The 15741-nt window shown below is 41.6% G+C and overlaps 1 protein-coding gene across 10 annotated transcripts; it reads right to left on the bottom strand.

The window, feature by feature from the left end:
* Positions 1–2975: 2975 nt before the first annotated feature.
* On the bottom strand, positions 2976–14801 carry LOC139541292 (anaphase-promoting complex subunit 4-like). 10 transcript variants are annotated; one of them, XM_071345775.1, is made up of 29 exons: positions 14081–14606; positions 13703–13819; positions 13482–13587; positions 13150–13282; positions 12989–13063; positions 12789–12836; positions 12638–12682; positions 12453–12561; positions 12257–12364; positions 12051–12134; positions 11815–11901; positions 9495–9559; positions 9194–9236; positions 9020–9096; positions 8758–8858; positions 8485–8536; positions 8274–8329; positions 8095–8141; positions 7919–7975; positions 7771–7827; positions 7579–7672; positions 7273–7370; positions 4912–4973; positions 4785–4823; positions 4572–4673; positions 4349–4429; positions 3986–4135; positions 3558–3681; positions 2976–3389 (listed from the first exon to the last, which is right to left on the bottom strand). In XM_071345775.1, the coding sequence occupies exons 1-29, from the start codon at positions 14093–14095 to the stop codon at positions 3198–3200; spliced, it is 2424 nt and encodes an 807-aa protein (XP_071201876.1). In that variant the 5' UTR covers positions 14096–14606; the 3' UTR covers positions 2976–3197. The 10 variants fall into 10 exon arrangements, with proteins under 10 accessions (XP_071201876.1, XP_071201880.1, XP_071201875.1 ...); XM_071345779.1 differs by lacking the exon at positions 14081–14606 and adding an exon at positions 14639–14801 and having other exon boundaries at positions 2978–3389; positions 3986–4153; XM_071345774.1 differs by having other exon boundaries at positions 2978–3389; positions 3986–4153; positions 14081–14604.
* Positions 14802–15741: the final 940 nt, after the last annotated feature.

Genomic DNA, 15741 nt, shown 5'->3' with positions numbered 1-15741 from the left:
AGCCTTGTTACTTTTTTATTTATTTAGTAAATCTTTTCTTAACTCTATTTTCTTAAAACTGCTGGTTAAGGGCTTATAAGTAAGCATTTCACAGTAGAGTTGTAGCTGTTGTATTTGGCGCATGTGACAAATAACATTTGACTTCCTCCCCAGTTACGTCACCCGATTAGACTACCATCACCCCATTACTTTTAATAAATAAATAAACCTATTACAGATCATCTGGCAGAGCTGATGGCCATACTGTTGGCCTTGCAGTGGGTGGAGGAAGTCAAGCCAAAAAGAGTAGTTATTTGCTTTGATCCATGTGCAGTGTTGATGAGTCTCCAATCCTTTAGGTCACGTAGCAGACAAGACCTGCTTTATGAGGTGCTACAAACCCATGGCAGGATTAGACAGATGGGTATACAGATAACATGTACTTGGGCCCCAGCCCATGTGGAGGGGAACAAGGAAGTTGATGTACTGGCTAAACAAGCACTTAGTAGTGGGGATGTTGATGTTGTAGTTTCAATGAGCAAGGCAGAGGCAAAAAGCCTGACATGGACAGTGATGGTGCAGAGATGGCAGGAGCAGTGGAATAGAGATACTAAGGGCAGGCATTTATTTCAAGTACAGAGGAAAGTTGGGGAGGATGGCAAGAAGGGACATAAGAGGCTATTTTTTACCAGATTAAGGGTGAGACACAGCCAGTTGAATAAGACCTTATTAAATGTGATAGGAAAGCATCCAACTGGAAAGCGTGATTATTTCCAGGAAACAGAGACCGTGGAGCATGTATTGATACAGTGTGGGCAGTATCAGAGGGAAAAAGAGAGGCTGAGATCTAGTATGAGGAAGAAGGGGATACAGGAAATTTGTTTAAAGAGTATGTTGAGTAGAACATCATCAGATATAGTGTCAAATATTTTGTTATCTTCTTTAAGAGCAACGGAGCTGGCAGGTAGGATTTAGTTTCTCCGTCTCTGGCCCACACTCCAATACAGTAGGTGGAGGTAATGCACCATAGCGTTGGATGCCAACCACTGATAAACCCCACAGAAGAAGAATGGACTAAATTTAACTTTGCCCACATAGATAGGTGTGGTCTAGTCTACAGTCGTGGCCAAAGGTTTTGAGAATGACACAAATATTAATTTTCACAAAGTTTGCTGCTTCAGTGTCTTTAGATATTTTTTGTCAGATGTTACTATGGAATACTGAAGTATAATTACAAGTGTCAAAGGCTTTTATTGACAATTACATGAAGTTGATGCAAAGAGTCAATATTTGCACTGTTGACCCTTCTTTTTCAAGACCTCTACAATCCACCCTGGCATGCTGTCAATTAAATTCTGGGCCACATCCTGACTGATGGCAGCCCATTGTTACATAATCAATGCTTGGAATTTGTCAGAATTTGTGGGGTTTTGTTTGTCCACCTGCCTCTTGAGGATTGACCACAGTTCTCAATGGGATTAAGGTCTGGGGAGTTTCCTGGCCATGGACCCAAAATATCAATGTTTTGTTCCCCGAGCCACTTAGTTATCACTTTTGCCTTATGGCAAGGGGCTCCATCATGCTGGAAAAGGCATTGTTCGATACCAAACTGTTCCTGGGTGGTTGGGAGAAGTTGCTCTCGGAGGATGTGTTGGTACCATTCTTTATTCATGGCTGTGTTCTTAGGCAAAATTGTGAGTGAGCCCACTCCCTTGGTTGAAAAGCAACCCCACACATGAATGGTCTCAGGATGTTTTACTGTTGGCATGACACAGGACTGATGGTAGCGCTCACCTTGTCTTCTCCGGCCAAGCTTTTTTCCGGATTCCCCAAACAATCGGAAAGGGGATTCATCAGAGAAAATGACTTTATCCCAGTCCTCAGCAGTCCAATCCCTGTACCTTTTGCAGAATATCAGTCTGTCCCTGATGTTTTTCCTGGAGAGAAGTGGCTTCTTTGCTGCCCTTCTTGACACCAGGCCATCCTCCAAAGGTCTCTGCCTCACTGTGCGTGCAAATGCACTCACACCTGCCAGCTGCCATTCTTGACCAAGTTCTGTACTGGTGGTGCCCCGATCCCGCAGCTGAATCAACTTTAGGAGACGGTCCTGGCGCTTGCTGGACTTTCTTGGGCGCCCTGAAGCCTTCTTCACAACAATTGAACTGCTCTCCTTGAAGTTCTTGATGATCCGATAAATGGTTGATTTAGGTGCAATCTTACTGGCAGCAATATCCTTGCCTGTGAAGCCCTTTTTGTGCAAAGCAATGATGACGGCACATGTTTCCTTGCAGGTAACCATGGTTGACAGAGGAAGAACAATGATTCCAAGCACCACCCTCCTTTTGAAGCTTCCAGTCTGTTATTCGAACTCAATCAGCATGACAGAGTGATCTCCAGCCTTGTCCTTGTCAACACTCACACCTGTGTTAACGAGAGAATCACTGACATGATGTCAGCTGGTCCTTTTGTGGCAGGGCTGAAATGCAGTGGAAATGTTTTTGGGGGATTCAGTTCATTTGCATGGCAAAGAGGGACTTTGCAATTAATTGCAATTCATCTGATCACTCTTCATAACATTCTGGAGTATATGCAAATTGCCATCATACAAACTGAGGCAGCAAACTTTGGAAATTAATATTTGTGTCACTCTCAAAACTTTTGGCCCCGACTGTAGTACCTCCCAATGCAGTCTGTACTGTAATCTAGGAATTTGTGTTAATCTCTCATCTTAAAATACTACAGTTATGACTGAAGCATTGGTTGATCAAAACAGAATTCTTAACTCTTATCTGTGAGGATCAGATTCAAGTTACATTATCTATCTACACTTGCCTTACAGACATAGGGAACAACCACATGAAAACATAAACCAGAAGGCTGTTTTCTTATCAAAACATGTATTTATTTCTTACTTTATCAGGGATAAAAGTGCTGGGAGGGGGACGTCGGCTTTGCAATGGTGGCATTAATTATGATTACTGCAAAAGTACAGGGTGGGAGGGGGAGGGGGGGAGGGGGGGGGGGGTTAAATTGTTATTCTGGCCTAGATAAGGTGCGCGTTCAGCAGGACGCTACGTTTTAGAACGTTCAAATAGAAATAGCCTATGTAGAAGAAACATGCCTCACATGTAGAATAAGGAATCATATCAGCTCAATTCATGGAATTTCTATCTGCAACGTTCAAGAACATTTGGTAACTGAACATGGCCAAGGTGTTGCTATGAGAGCTCCAGTGCTTCCCCAGACTCTAGTTGCTCCTTAGCCCTTCCCTCCGCCTCCCCCTGGATGGCCGGTGTCTCCTCCAGGCCGTCCTGGTCAGAGCTGGCGTTCTGCGACTCAGGCCGCTCTTCATCCTCCTCATCTTCCACGTCCATCTCATACACACGGACGTGCCGCAGGTTGGAGCTCAGCTGAGAGGGAGAAAAGACAGAGGGACCTCAGACAGAGATTCTGAACCATTTCTCAACCACTGTTAGACCAAACTGTTTTGGTGTTCAGTACATGGTCATTGAGGTGCATAGCTGCTTAGTGAAGCCAGATAAAACCTTTGTAAGGGAATCCCCTTCCCATTATCTTACCACACAGGCCACTTTCCGGATCCCATTCACAGCCACAAACTGGGCCTTCATGTTCTCCAAGTCTCGCCACTGGTTCTCTAGCACCAGCCCTTTGACAGGGATGGCGCCGCTCTGCTGGTCCAACCTGAGAATACAGATACTACAGGTGACCCATGGTGACTACTACAGTGGAGATAACTAAAGTAGACATAGCAAATACCTACAGTAAATCTCTAGCTTAGAACAGGTGAATTACAGGTTAGGGTTATAGTTGATGTTTACTTGCACTGGAGGTACAAGTCTTGAGTTACAGTTTGTAATCAGGTAGATCATAATTGAGGGTTTGAGGTTGAGTTGTAGGTTACAGTTACGAGTAGATCACTATTTGGGTTTAGGAATATAGGACTAGGTTTGCATGTTGGGGAGACAGGTGTTTCAATCACACACACCTAAGACTGGGGTCCCAGTTGAACTCCTCCTCACAGCTGAGGGCAGAGCCAAGAGGGAGCTGGGCAAGGACACGCCCCCTGTTCTCCTCTTCTGATGCTCGCAGCACCACTGTCAATGTCTCGTCATCATAGAAACGAGCATCCTGGCAACTGTACACACAGTCAGAACTGAAACAGACATGCAACAAAAAAACATGGTTCTATAACAATTATTATCACTAATAGAAACGCACAGGGAATCCATTGCAGATCATCATAAGAGCAAAGTAATACGCAATGCATGAGCCCATCATTTGCCTGTATAGTAGAGGTTGAGGTAATTGAGTGGATTCTAGGAAAGAGAGGAAGACAAGAGGCACTCACCTGGCCCCCACAGCATCATCATCAATACTGTGACTGAGAACATTACTCAGATCTATCGCCATGAGACCATTGGGAACAGGCCTGTGACAGACATAAAAATATAAACAATCAGACAAACAAAAAAAGCACATGCTCAGTCATAAACATTGGGCTATTTGGGGATCAACGACAGAGCAAATCTGGATTGAACCAGATTAAAATAGGGCGCAGTGTTGTATTGTACCTGAATGGGTCAGTAAACTTCCGCAGTAGATAAAGCTTGCAGGGTGAAATCTCTGGCATGCAGAACACTCCATAGTGCATATTGGTCTTCTTATCATTGTACCTGGTCATCAATAAAAAATGTACATCAATGTTAACATAATAACAACCTTGGTAATATACATTATCTACATTACCATTATGAACAGAGTGTTTGTGTTTTTTTGCTACTTACAATGATGGAAGTTCAAAAAGCCTTGGAGTGTTTTCTGAGCTGCAAAGACAAACAATAAAATGAAACAAATAAACATAACTATTTAACAATTTGTGGTATTGTGAAGAGTAGATGAATATGTCCTTACCTCTGTGGCACAGTGTAGAGGGGCAGACAAACAGCCTGTTTCACAGACTTTCCAATGACCTCCTACAAACAGAGAACAAATCAGTATCACCACAACTAGTGTCATGTCACGACTCGACTCAAATTCATATGCCTTCGTTTGGATTCATCTCTCAAGTCATGGAAAAATCATTGAATTAGAAAGATAAATGTTTCATGAACCTGCAACATGCAAACAGTGTTCCTTGGGTATGTGGCGATCACAGGAGGCCGCTGAGGGGAGGACGGATCATAATAATGGCCGGAACAGAGCAAATGGAACGGCATCAAACACCTGGAAACTATGAGTTTAATGTACAGTTGTTGAAGTCGGAAGATTACATACATAAACTCGTTTTTCAACCACTTCACAAATTTCTTGTTAACAAACTATAGTTTTGGCAAGTGAGTTAGGACATCTACTTTGTGCATGACACAAGTCATTTTTCCAACAATTGTTTACAGATTATTTCACGTATAACTCACTGTATCACAATCCCAGTGGATCAGAAGTTTACATACACTAAGTTGACTGTGCCTTAAACAGCTTGGAAAATTCCAGAAAATGATGTCATGGCTTTAGAAGCCTCTGATAGGCTAATTGACATCATTTGAGTCAATTGGAGGTGTACCTGTGAATGTATTTCAAGGCCTACCTTCAAACTCAGTGCCTCTTTGCTTGACATCATGGGAAAATCAAAAGAAATCAGCCGTGAACTCCACAAGTCTGGTTCATCCTTGGGAGCAATTTCCAAATGCCTGAAGGTACCACGTTCATCTGTACAAACAATAGTACGCAAGTATAAACACCATGGGACCACGCAGCCGTCATACCGCTCAGGAAGGAGACGCGTTCTGTCTCCTAGAGATGAATGTACATTGTTGCGAAAAGTGCAAATCAATCCCAGAACAACAGCAAAGGACCTTGTGAAGATGCTGGAGGAAACAGGTACAAAAGTATCTATATCCACAGTAAAAATGAGTCCTATATCGACATAACCTGAAAGGCCGCACAGCAAGGAAGAAACCACTGCTCCAAAACCGCCATAAAAAAGCCAGACTACGGTTTGCAACTGCACATGGGGACAAAGATCGTACTTTTTGGAGAAATGTCCTCAGGTCTGATGAAACAAAAATAGAACTGTTTGGCCATAATGACCATTATGTTTGGAGGAAAAAGGGGGAGACACCATCCCAACCGTGAAGCATGGGGGTGGCAGCATCATGTTGTGGGGGTGCTTTGCTGCAGGAGGGACTGGTGCACATAAATGGCATCATGAGGAAGGAAAATTTGGTGGATATATTGAAGCAACATCAAGACATCAGTCAGGAAGTTAAAGCTTGGTCGCAAATGGGTCTTACAAATGGACAATGACCCCAAGCATACTTCCAAAGTTATGGCAAAATGGCTTAAGGACAACAAAGTAAAGGAATTGGAGTGGCCATCACAAAGCCCTGACCTCAATCCTATAAAAAAATGTGTGGGCAGAACTGAAAAAGCGTGTGCGAGCAAGGAGGCCTACAAACCTGACTCAGTTACACCAGCCCTGTCATGAGGAATGGGCCAAAATTCACCCAACTTATTGTGGGAAGGTTGTGGAAGGCTTACCCTAAACATTTGACCCAAGTTAAACAATTTAAAGGCAATGCTACCAAATACTAATTTAGTGTATGTAAACTTCTGACCCAATGGGAATGTTATGAAAGAAATTAAAGCTGAAATAAATCATTCTCTCTACTATTATTCTGACATTTCACATTATTAAAATAAAGTGGTGATCCTAACTGACCTAAGACAGGATGTCAGGAATTGTGAAAAACTGAGTTTAAATGTATTTGGCTAAGGTGTATGTAAACTTCCGACTTCAACTGGTACCATTGCACTTATTCTGCTTCAGTCATTACCACGAGCAGCTCCTCCCCAATTAAGGTGCCACCAACCTCCTGTGGTGGCGATGTGTAGCTTGTTACTGCAGTGAAATCCTATTACCAGCGGAAAACTAAATAAAAGTTGGGAAGGAGGATAGAGAAGTGATGGACAAGGTAACTAAAAGCGTGGGAGACAGAGGTGGGAGAGAGGGATAGAATGCAATATGAAAACTCTATTGCGGAGAGTTAGTCAGATTTATATCTGCCTGGAACTCCTGGCAGAAGGCTTATGACTGCATGACTCAGCAGATTCTGAGCCAAATTTCACACGGTAGTGTGGGCCAAATTACTTTCTTATTTGTAAGAAAAACTTTGGCAATGTACTTCTTATGCCAGGGACCAAATTAAGTAGTGTACACTTCAGTACTAAAGGCAAATGAAATTGGGTTTCACTGTGTATGCGTTTTAGACTTACAGCAGGTTTCTGTAGACACAACTCAATCACCCCCTCCATCATCCTCTTCACAAAGTGTAGGGACTTCTGAGAGTATGAAGGGAAAAGGAGCGGGCTCTCTGGATAAACCAATCAATTAGGTACAATGTCAGTTCAGTATGTCAGTCACAACAATAGAGAAATACAATGGCAAACCAATCTTCCACCATCTAATTAAAACATGATGGATAACCATACACTATATTTAACAAAAATATATATTTGACCTTTATTTAACTAGGCACTTCCTGCATAGTTGTCTCTTCTGAGATAAAGGTTATAGTTCACCTTTTAAGTGTGTGCTCTCCTGCAGAAACTTCAGCCATTGGTTCCCCTTGGTGTTGGGCGGAGACACTAGATCCTCATCCTCATCCTTCAGGTACTGCAACAAAAAAAAAAAAAGGACAAAGTGTGTCATTGTACACTGATCACACACACATACTAAAATATACACACAGACAGACTACGCTTGTCCCTCACCTGACCGACCCGCTCCACATTAAAGTACTTCCCTTTCCGGTCAAACAGCTCTTCGTTCTGTCCGAGCAGAGGAGAGGGCATGTAATTGGCTAGTTTGTGAAAGGCTGTGGAATTAAGTGCTATTATATTTATCCAACATATATCTTACCTCACTGAAGTGCTCAGACAGGAAGTCCGCCACAAAGGCAATGTCCTTCTGGGTCATCTGAGGTCAATGGGATAGATTGACATACCAATGGATGAGAAAATAATACACATTGAACCGTTTATCACACTACTTCGATCAACTCTTCCTCTGTCTCACATTCACAACCTGAATCTCACCTTATTGAGTTCTGGAGGGACGTGTTCCTCTGACATTCTTAGCATAGCTGCAGGGAAATAAATATGTATTAAAACACTTGCATTTAATAATCAATGATATTTTAAATATACAAAAATGTTCCATCAGTCACTAAAAAGGTGGTATATACCTCAAGCTCCCAAAAAAGGTGAGGTCTTACCTACATACAGCCACCGGAAAAAGGCTTTGAAGTTCTTCATGCTCTTGTCAATCACTCTGAGTAAGAGAGACAGTGAGGAATGAGATGAGGGGGAGAGGTTAAACAAGCACCAGGGTTGAAGTTAACTCCATTTAAAATTAGTGATTAGTATTTTGTTATTTTAATAACACATTACTAATCTAATAGCATATCAATAAGCATGAAAACTCACTGTAGAAGTTCGTTGGCTTTCAAAGTGAATGAACCCACAGCTGTAATGGCATCTATAACAAAACAGAAATATTCACATAACTTTAATTTGATAAAATCCTGCAAGCAGCTTAGAAAACTCATTTTGAACAAATGTTCTAGTCATGCAAATTACTAATGAGTGTCAGCCCTGATCTCATCACAGACAAATTAATTGCACAATTACATCCACTTTAATCTTGTATTTATCAGTAAAGATATCAGTCATGGTTTATGCAGGATCTAAGCACTGTACCTTCTATAGCTGCTGAGTCCAGGCCTAGTGGCTGGAACTTCTGTTTCCATAGAGACATCCCCTTCACCTCACTGAGGTGGTACAACAGAGCCTCTGAACCACTGGAGAAAGGAGAGAAAAAGAAGGGATGAGGATTGGTACCAAAGATTGTGATACCAATCATGATGCAGTTTCTTGACATTTGCATTGTATGGTCCTGAAAAAGGGCATTATGGGTCACAATAAGTGAAGAGATAATTATTCATGCAAGTTGAGTTGCTACCTCTGCAGGTGGCTGATCACCAGCTTCTGAATGCTGGAGTAAGAGGTTTCTATAGACTGGCCCAGCTTCTTCAGCCCCTATGAAACACAAACAAATTACATCAGTCTTACAAAGCTACAAAATGACCACACACAATCATACTCAATCTTTGAACAACTTTATTATTCAGCTCACCTTGACGGTCAGCTGATTCATGAGGAGAGCCTGTAGTTCAGGGCTGGTCAAAAATAGAGAATTCGGTTAAATTTTAAAAACTTTTAACATCTCTAAATCAGTATTTTCCATATCAGATGAGGTTTATGTCCTGTAGTGCCACCTACAGGACACTTTGAAGTACTACATCTCAAATGAAAGGCATGTTGAACATGTTTTTGCATTAGTGCTCACAACTACATGCACTATTACTTATTAGAAAGCATGTTGTGGAGGACGTGGTAGCGTACAAGGGTCATTGGATCATGGTAACGGTTCTCACCTTGACTGTCCCCATAGTAGAAGCTCCAGAAACTCATCCTGGACTTGTGTGCTGGTGTTCTTCTCCTAAAAATAGGAATTGGTTCAGATCGTGTCTTTTAGGTGTTATGTCATTATTGGAAAACGGGCTGGAGGCAGACTGAACGGGGCCCGGTTTCCTGATAGAACTTAGGCTTACGAGTGTTTTACATGATGCATCTTTCCTACAACGGCCCAAGATGTAATGCGTTTCCCGAAAGACCACGCAGAGAGAACCTTCGCTAAGTGCATCGTTGAGGCATGTGTCGATACTGATATGATCTAAAGAAAGGCAGCGCTGCTCTGGGATCAGCGTTTTCCTTTCAAATATTTCCTTAACATTAAAATTATTCCACAATACTGATGATGGTTCAGCCCCTATGAGATATTATGACCTATGGCTACAAATATTGAGGAGGCTTATTCTAATGTTTACCCTATAATAATAATAATAATAATGCAATAAATCTTTGACACATCAAGGCACACGTTACACATCATGAAATATATTGAGGCAAAAATGACAGACAGTAGCTTACAATTAGCAAAATAGAACGATTGAATGAAATGCATTTCTAGATCATTGACATACAGTTGAAGTCAAAAGTTTACATACACTTAGGTTGGAGTCATTAAAACTAGTTTTTCAACCACTCCACAAATTTCTTGTTAACAAACTATAGTTTTGGCAAGTCAGTTAGGACATCTACTTCGTGCATGACACAAGTAATTTTCCAACAATTGTTTACAGACAGATTATTTCACTTATAACTCACTGTATCACAATCCCAGTGGATCAGAAGTTTACATACACTAAGTTGACTGTGCCTTTAAACAGCTTGGAAAATTCCAGAAAATGATGTCATGGCTTTAGAAGCCTCTGATAGGCTAATTGACATCATTTGAAAGAAATCAGCCAAGACCTCCACAAGTCTGGTTCATCCTTGGGAGCAATTTCCAAACGCCTGAAGGTACCACGTTCATCTGTACAAACAATAGTATGCAAGTATAAACACCATGGGACCACGTAGCCGTCATGCCTTTCAGGAAGGAGACACATTCTGTCTCCTAGAGATGAATGTACATTGTTGCGAAAAGTGCAAATCAATCCCAGAACAACAGCAAAGGACCTTGTGAAGATGCTGGAGGAAACAGGTACAAAAGTATCTATATCCACAGTAAAACGAGTCCTATATCGACATAACCTGAAAGGCCGCTCAGCAAGGAAGAAACCACTGCTCCAAAACCGCCATAAAAAAGCCAGACTACGGTTTGCAACTGCACATGGGGACAAAGATAGTACTTTTTGGAGAAATGTAACAAAAATGGAACTGTTTGGCCATAATGACCATCATTACATTTGGAGGAAAAAGGGGGAGGCTTGCAAGCCAAAGAACACCATCCCAACCGTGAAGCACAGGGGTGGCAGCATCATGTTGTGGGGGTGCTTTGCTGCAGGAGGGACTGTTGCACTTCACAAAATAGATGGCATCATGAGGTAGGAAAATGATGTGGATATATTGAAGCAACATCTCAAGACATCAGTCAGGAAGTTAAAGCTTGATCGCAAATGGGTCTTACAAATGGACAATGACCCCAAGCATACTTCCAAAGTTATGGCAAAATGGCTTAAGGACAACAAAGTCAAGGTATTAGAGTGGCCATCACAAAGTACTGATCTCAATCTTATAGAACATTTGTGGGCAGAACTGAAAAAGCGTGTGTGAGCAAGGAGGCCTACAAACCTGACTCAGTTACACCAGCTCTGTCAGGAGGAATGGGTCAAAATTCACCCAACTTATTGTGGGAGGCTTGTGGAAGGCTCCCCAAAACGTTTGACCCAAGTTAAAACATTTAAAGGCAATGCTACCAAATACTAATTGAGTGTATGTAAACTTCTGACCCACTGGGAATGTGATGAAAGAAATAAAAGCTGAAATAAATCACTCTCTCAACTATTATTCTGACATTTCACATTCTTAAAATAAAGTGGTGATCCTAACTGACCTAAGACAGGGAATTTCTACTGGGATTAAATGTCAGGAATTGTGAAAAACAGTTTAAATGTATTTGGCTAAGGTGTATGTAAACTTCAACTGTATATAGGGCTATAGCCTATGCTGTATGTCTTTTAGTGCATACCTTTTCAAGTGCAACTTTAGTAACGATGGTATTGGGGAACGGCTCGGAGATTCTAACGATGCTCCTACAAAGATTCTAACGATGCTCCTACAAAGATTCTAACGATGAACTAAGCCTTAAGATGCTTTTGGGAAACCGGGCCCTAAACAGTGACCACTGACCTGTACGAACTTAGTGAGCCGAAGGTCCATCTGCATGAGGATATCCTCCCAAGCCTCACACATACAGGTGAGAGAGAGACGCAGGTACTGAAGGAACGATACAGAGAGACAGAATAAGTTGGAGAGAGAAAGACCAATGGCCAGACTAGTCTGATGAATGCCCTCAAATATCACCATGGAAATATGAACTATGAGGAGACTTCTAGTCATATTAGTTACATAAGGAGGGCACTGACCTGCAGTAGAGTGGAGATATGGGTGAACTTGCGTGCCATCCTGGTGACCTCAGGGAGACAGTCGGACAGCAGCCCTGTGTCGAGCTGGATGAGAAAACAAACATACACAGTGAAAGACCTCAAATAAGCGAAGAATATAGAAGATGACAGTCAAGATGGGTAAGAAACATGCTTCATTTCACTTAAATGTGGGCATAACGGATTACCTGGATGTAGCAGATCTCTGGGTCATTGTCAGCTGACCTGATCTCTGTGATGATAGACAGGGACTTCAGGTCACTGGACAGACACAGGCTGCTACACGTCCCAGGAACCTGACGAAAATAATCTGCTGGTTACATCATAGTCACTGCAGAGAGTGGGTGACTGAACCAGTGCATAAGTGTGTGAGTGAAATCTTACCCCCGGTAAAGTGGCAATCTTATACATCCCATAGGCATACAGCTCCACAAAGCCGGAACCTCCACCAAGAACCAGGATGTTTAGTCTGCAGACAATTGACGATGTGGAACTATTTGTATGTGTACATGAGATTGTGCGTTAACAAAATGTTCAATAATAAAGCATGTGAAACCTTCAGCACACACCTCACTTCTCCTAACAGGTTCAGGATCTCGTCTGACTTCTCCTCACTACGAGACAGAGGGTTGGTTATGAAGAAACATGTATTCTAATGCAGACAGATTGTCTGAAATATCATTTAAATGAATCATTGTTGCTGAAGATATATAAACATACCTGAATATCTTTGATGTAGTACTGTAGCTAAGAATAAACAAAACTTTCCTTTAGGTGGGGGGGGGGGGGGCAGATGGCACAAAACAAGCTAAATGCTGTACTCTTTAACACAAGAACCAAGAGTTTTCCTAAATGTATTTTACTTGAATAAATGTCAAATGGCTGATGTGTTGTCGGTGACCTTATACAGACATGTTTACCTCTTGGGAAGCGTTGGCAACTTGGGAAGAAAAAGGTTTGACTCATCTTCAGAGGTGTAGAATGAGTTGAGGACACTGAAAGACAGAGGTTTATATTTGACTATGCAGTTCACACACCCTCAAATAGAAGTCTAGTGTAGCCACACATCCCCTCTACAGACCTGCTCTCCTCTAGCACCTCCATCCAGTGCATGCAGGACACAGGGTTCTCCAATGGAAACAAGTGAAGAATCTCTGCCTTCTCTGCATCACACAGCACCACCAGTTTAGTGTCCCCAAGGCTAAAGGCCAGGACTGAACACAGCACAGAGGACATACATTAGATAGGCAGTGAAACAAATGCAGAGGCTGACACACTGTGCTGTAGTAAATATGTTGTGTTCAGTGTACGAAGGTTTATTGTTGTAACAATGGTAAAGTAACGTAACTATGCAATGCTTCCAATGTGATTAGTAATTTAAGATAATCAGGTCCATCTCTTGCCATCTCTTACTTTTGCCATCAGGTCTCCAAGCAAGCGCAGTGATCTCCTTTCCCGTATTCTCATTGGGTGGCAAGCTCCAAACACGCTGGAAATTGGCAAGGCGATGCAGTAGCAGCTACAACACAAACATCGATTGACACAGAGATGAATGAAATTACTCCCAATATAAGCAAATGTGATCTGGCATTAATCTGGGTATGAAACATATGGGGGTGTGTTTCTTTCCCTACCTCGCCAGCAGTGTTAGCGAGGGCAATAAGATCCCTCTTTGGAGACCATGCCATACACAGAACAGGGTTGGGGAGCTGCTTCTCCCCCACTTGACGAAATGCAGGCATTTTTGTGGGCTGAAAATAGAACACAGAAGCATTAACAAGGGAATAAGTGGCAGTCAGTTTTGCTATACTTGTCAGTGAAGAAGTAGCTAAATTGACAGTGGCTGAGTGAGTTTGGGAATAATCTAAATAATCTATAATAGCCCAGACCAGGCAGGCAGTGACACCTATCCAATAACCTTGTACCCAGACTAATTGCAAATATTATGATAACTAACCCATTTTATCTGTGCTAATTGTGCATATGCGGAAGTGTTTGGTGAAAAAGATTACCTGTTGTGTATTCATTATTCGTGTTTCCGTAACAAAACGTTTCGTCTGTTGCAAACGTTTAACGTTTACTATAGGAACCAAAACGGTAACAAACGGAACAAAACGGTGATGGACCTAGCTGCAGTTGTTCAATAGAAACTCTCGTTTTCGTTGCAAAATGTTTTTCGTTTGGAGTAAACTGTTTCCGTTGCAAAACCGACTAATGAATAGACCACAGGTAATCTCGTTCACCAAACACTTTCGCATATGCGCAATTAGCACAAATGAAATGGGTTAGTTATCATAATGAATACACCTCTGTCCTATCTGAAGCTAAATAAAAATACAAGACACCTTTATCAGTTCGCTAGCTAGATAGCTTGCATGCTATACTATCTAACGTTAGTGCAAAGAGGCAACATTGTAATAATTATAAAAATGTTAGCTAGTTAGTTGACGCTAGATTTATCAAAAATAAAAAATGGGTTGTAAAAGTTCACTTGTCAATAGCTACTAACTAGCTAGTCAACTTGCTAACAACTGCGAGGTAAAAATAAATAGCCAGTTATGGTATCTTACTGTGCTGGGATGTCTGAGGACCAACTATGTTACTGTTACTTTGAAACTAGAAATAAACAATACGCTTATGTTTACTTCTTTGCAGGATACTGTTAGTGTGATCTAACTAGCTAGCTTCATATTCGCCACGGCCAGCGCCACTGAATAAAGTCTTACGCAATCATGTTCAAGTCTGAATAGCCAATGAAATTGACGCAACGGGGACCCCGAAAGGACAAACTGAACTACTGTGCTGCTGCAGTGCAAAGATCGCTTCTCCATATCTGGCTCACTGATCAGGCTGCTACATAGAGACAGATAGAGGACAATCTCTAAAACGGTTCACCTGATATGGATGAAAGTACCCTAAAATTAAAGCTAACAGTCTGCAATTTAACATCATAGTCATCGCATAATTTCAAAACCCAAAGTTCTGGAGTACAGAGACAAAACAACAAAAAATGTGTCACCGTTCCAAAACTTTGGAGCTTACTGTATCTCATAAATGTCTGGCCATTTTGTGGATGGGGATTGTGGCCTCTTGGATGATTGGGACACCAACCCACCTAGAGTTTAGTACAGGGGTGGCAAATACTTTTGGCTTGAGTGCCACATTGGGATAAAAAAAATTGAGCGCAGGGCCGCACAGACCAATTTGTTTGTAAAAAGCAATTTGCGGGCCAGAAAAGGGGCAGTTATTTAAAACGTGTAGGTCAATTATAACTTCAACATACTTTCTATCTAGTTTAAGAAGTTGAAAAGTGTCCATTAGTATTTTTTAACTCAAAATATAAAATAGTTTTACTCAAACCTACGGGGGCCCGATTGAATGGGCTCGCAAGGTTCGGAAGGTTGTATGTTTTTTCCTCCCCTGGTCTAGAAGTGAATCATTTCATGGGTGAGGTAAAAAAATATATATATATAACAATAAGAATAAATCTGAAATAAGTGATAAATGGCAATAAGCGTTAACTGACAGGATGTAAGGTCTGTCAACTCTAGCTGAAAGGATGATCAGATTTGAAAAGCTCAGTTTCTATTCTTGCCAGACCATGAGCGAGGCTATTCGAAGTCACCACCAATTAATGCAGTTATTTTTAAATGATATCCTCAACAAGGCACAC

The sequence above is a fragment of the Salvelinus alpinus genome, chromosome 16, assembly GCF_045679555.1.
Source record: "Salvelinus alpinus chromosome 16, SLU_Salpinus.1, whole genome shotgun sequence".
Classification (NCBI taxonomy): Eukaryota; Metazoa; Chordata; class Actinopteri; order Salmoniformes; family Salmonidae; genus Salvelinus; species Salvelinus alpinus.
The sequence above is the reverse complement of the archived record's forward strand: the minus strand, read 5'-3'. Positions and strand labels throughout refer to the sequence as shown.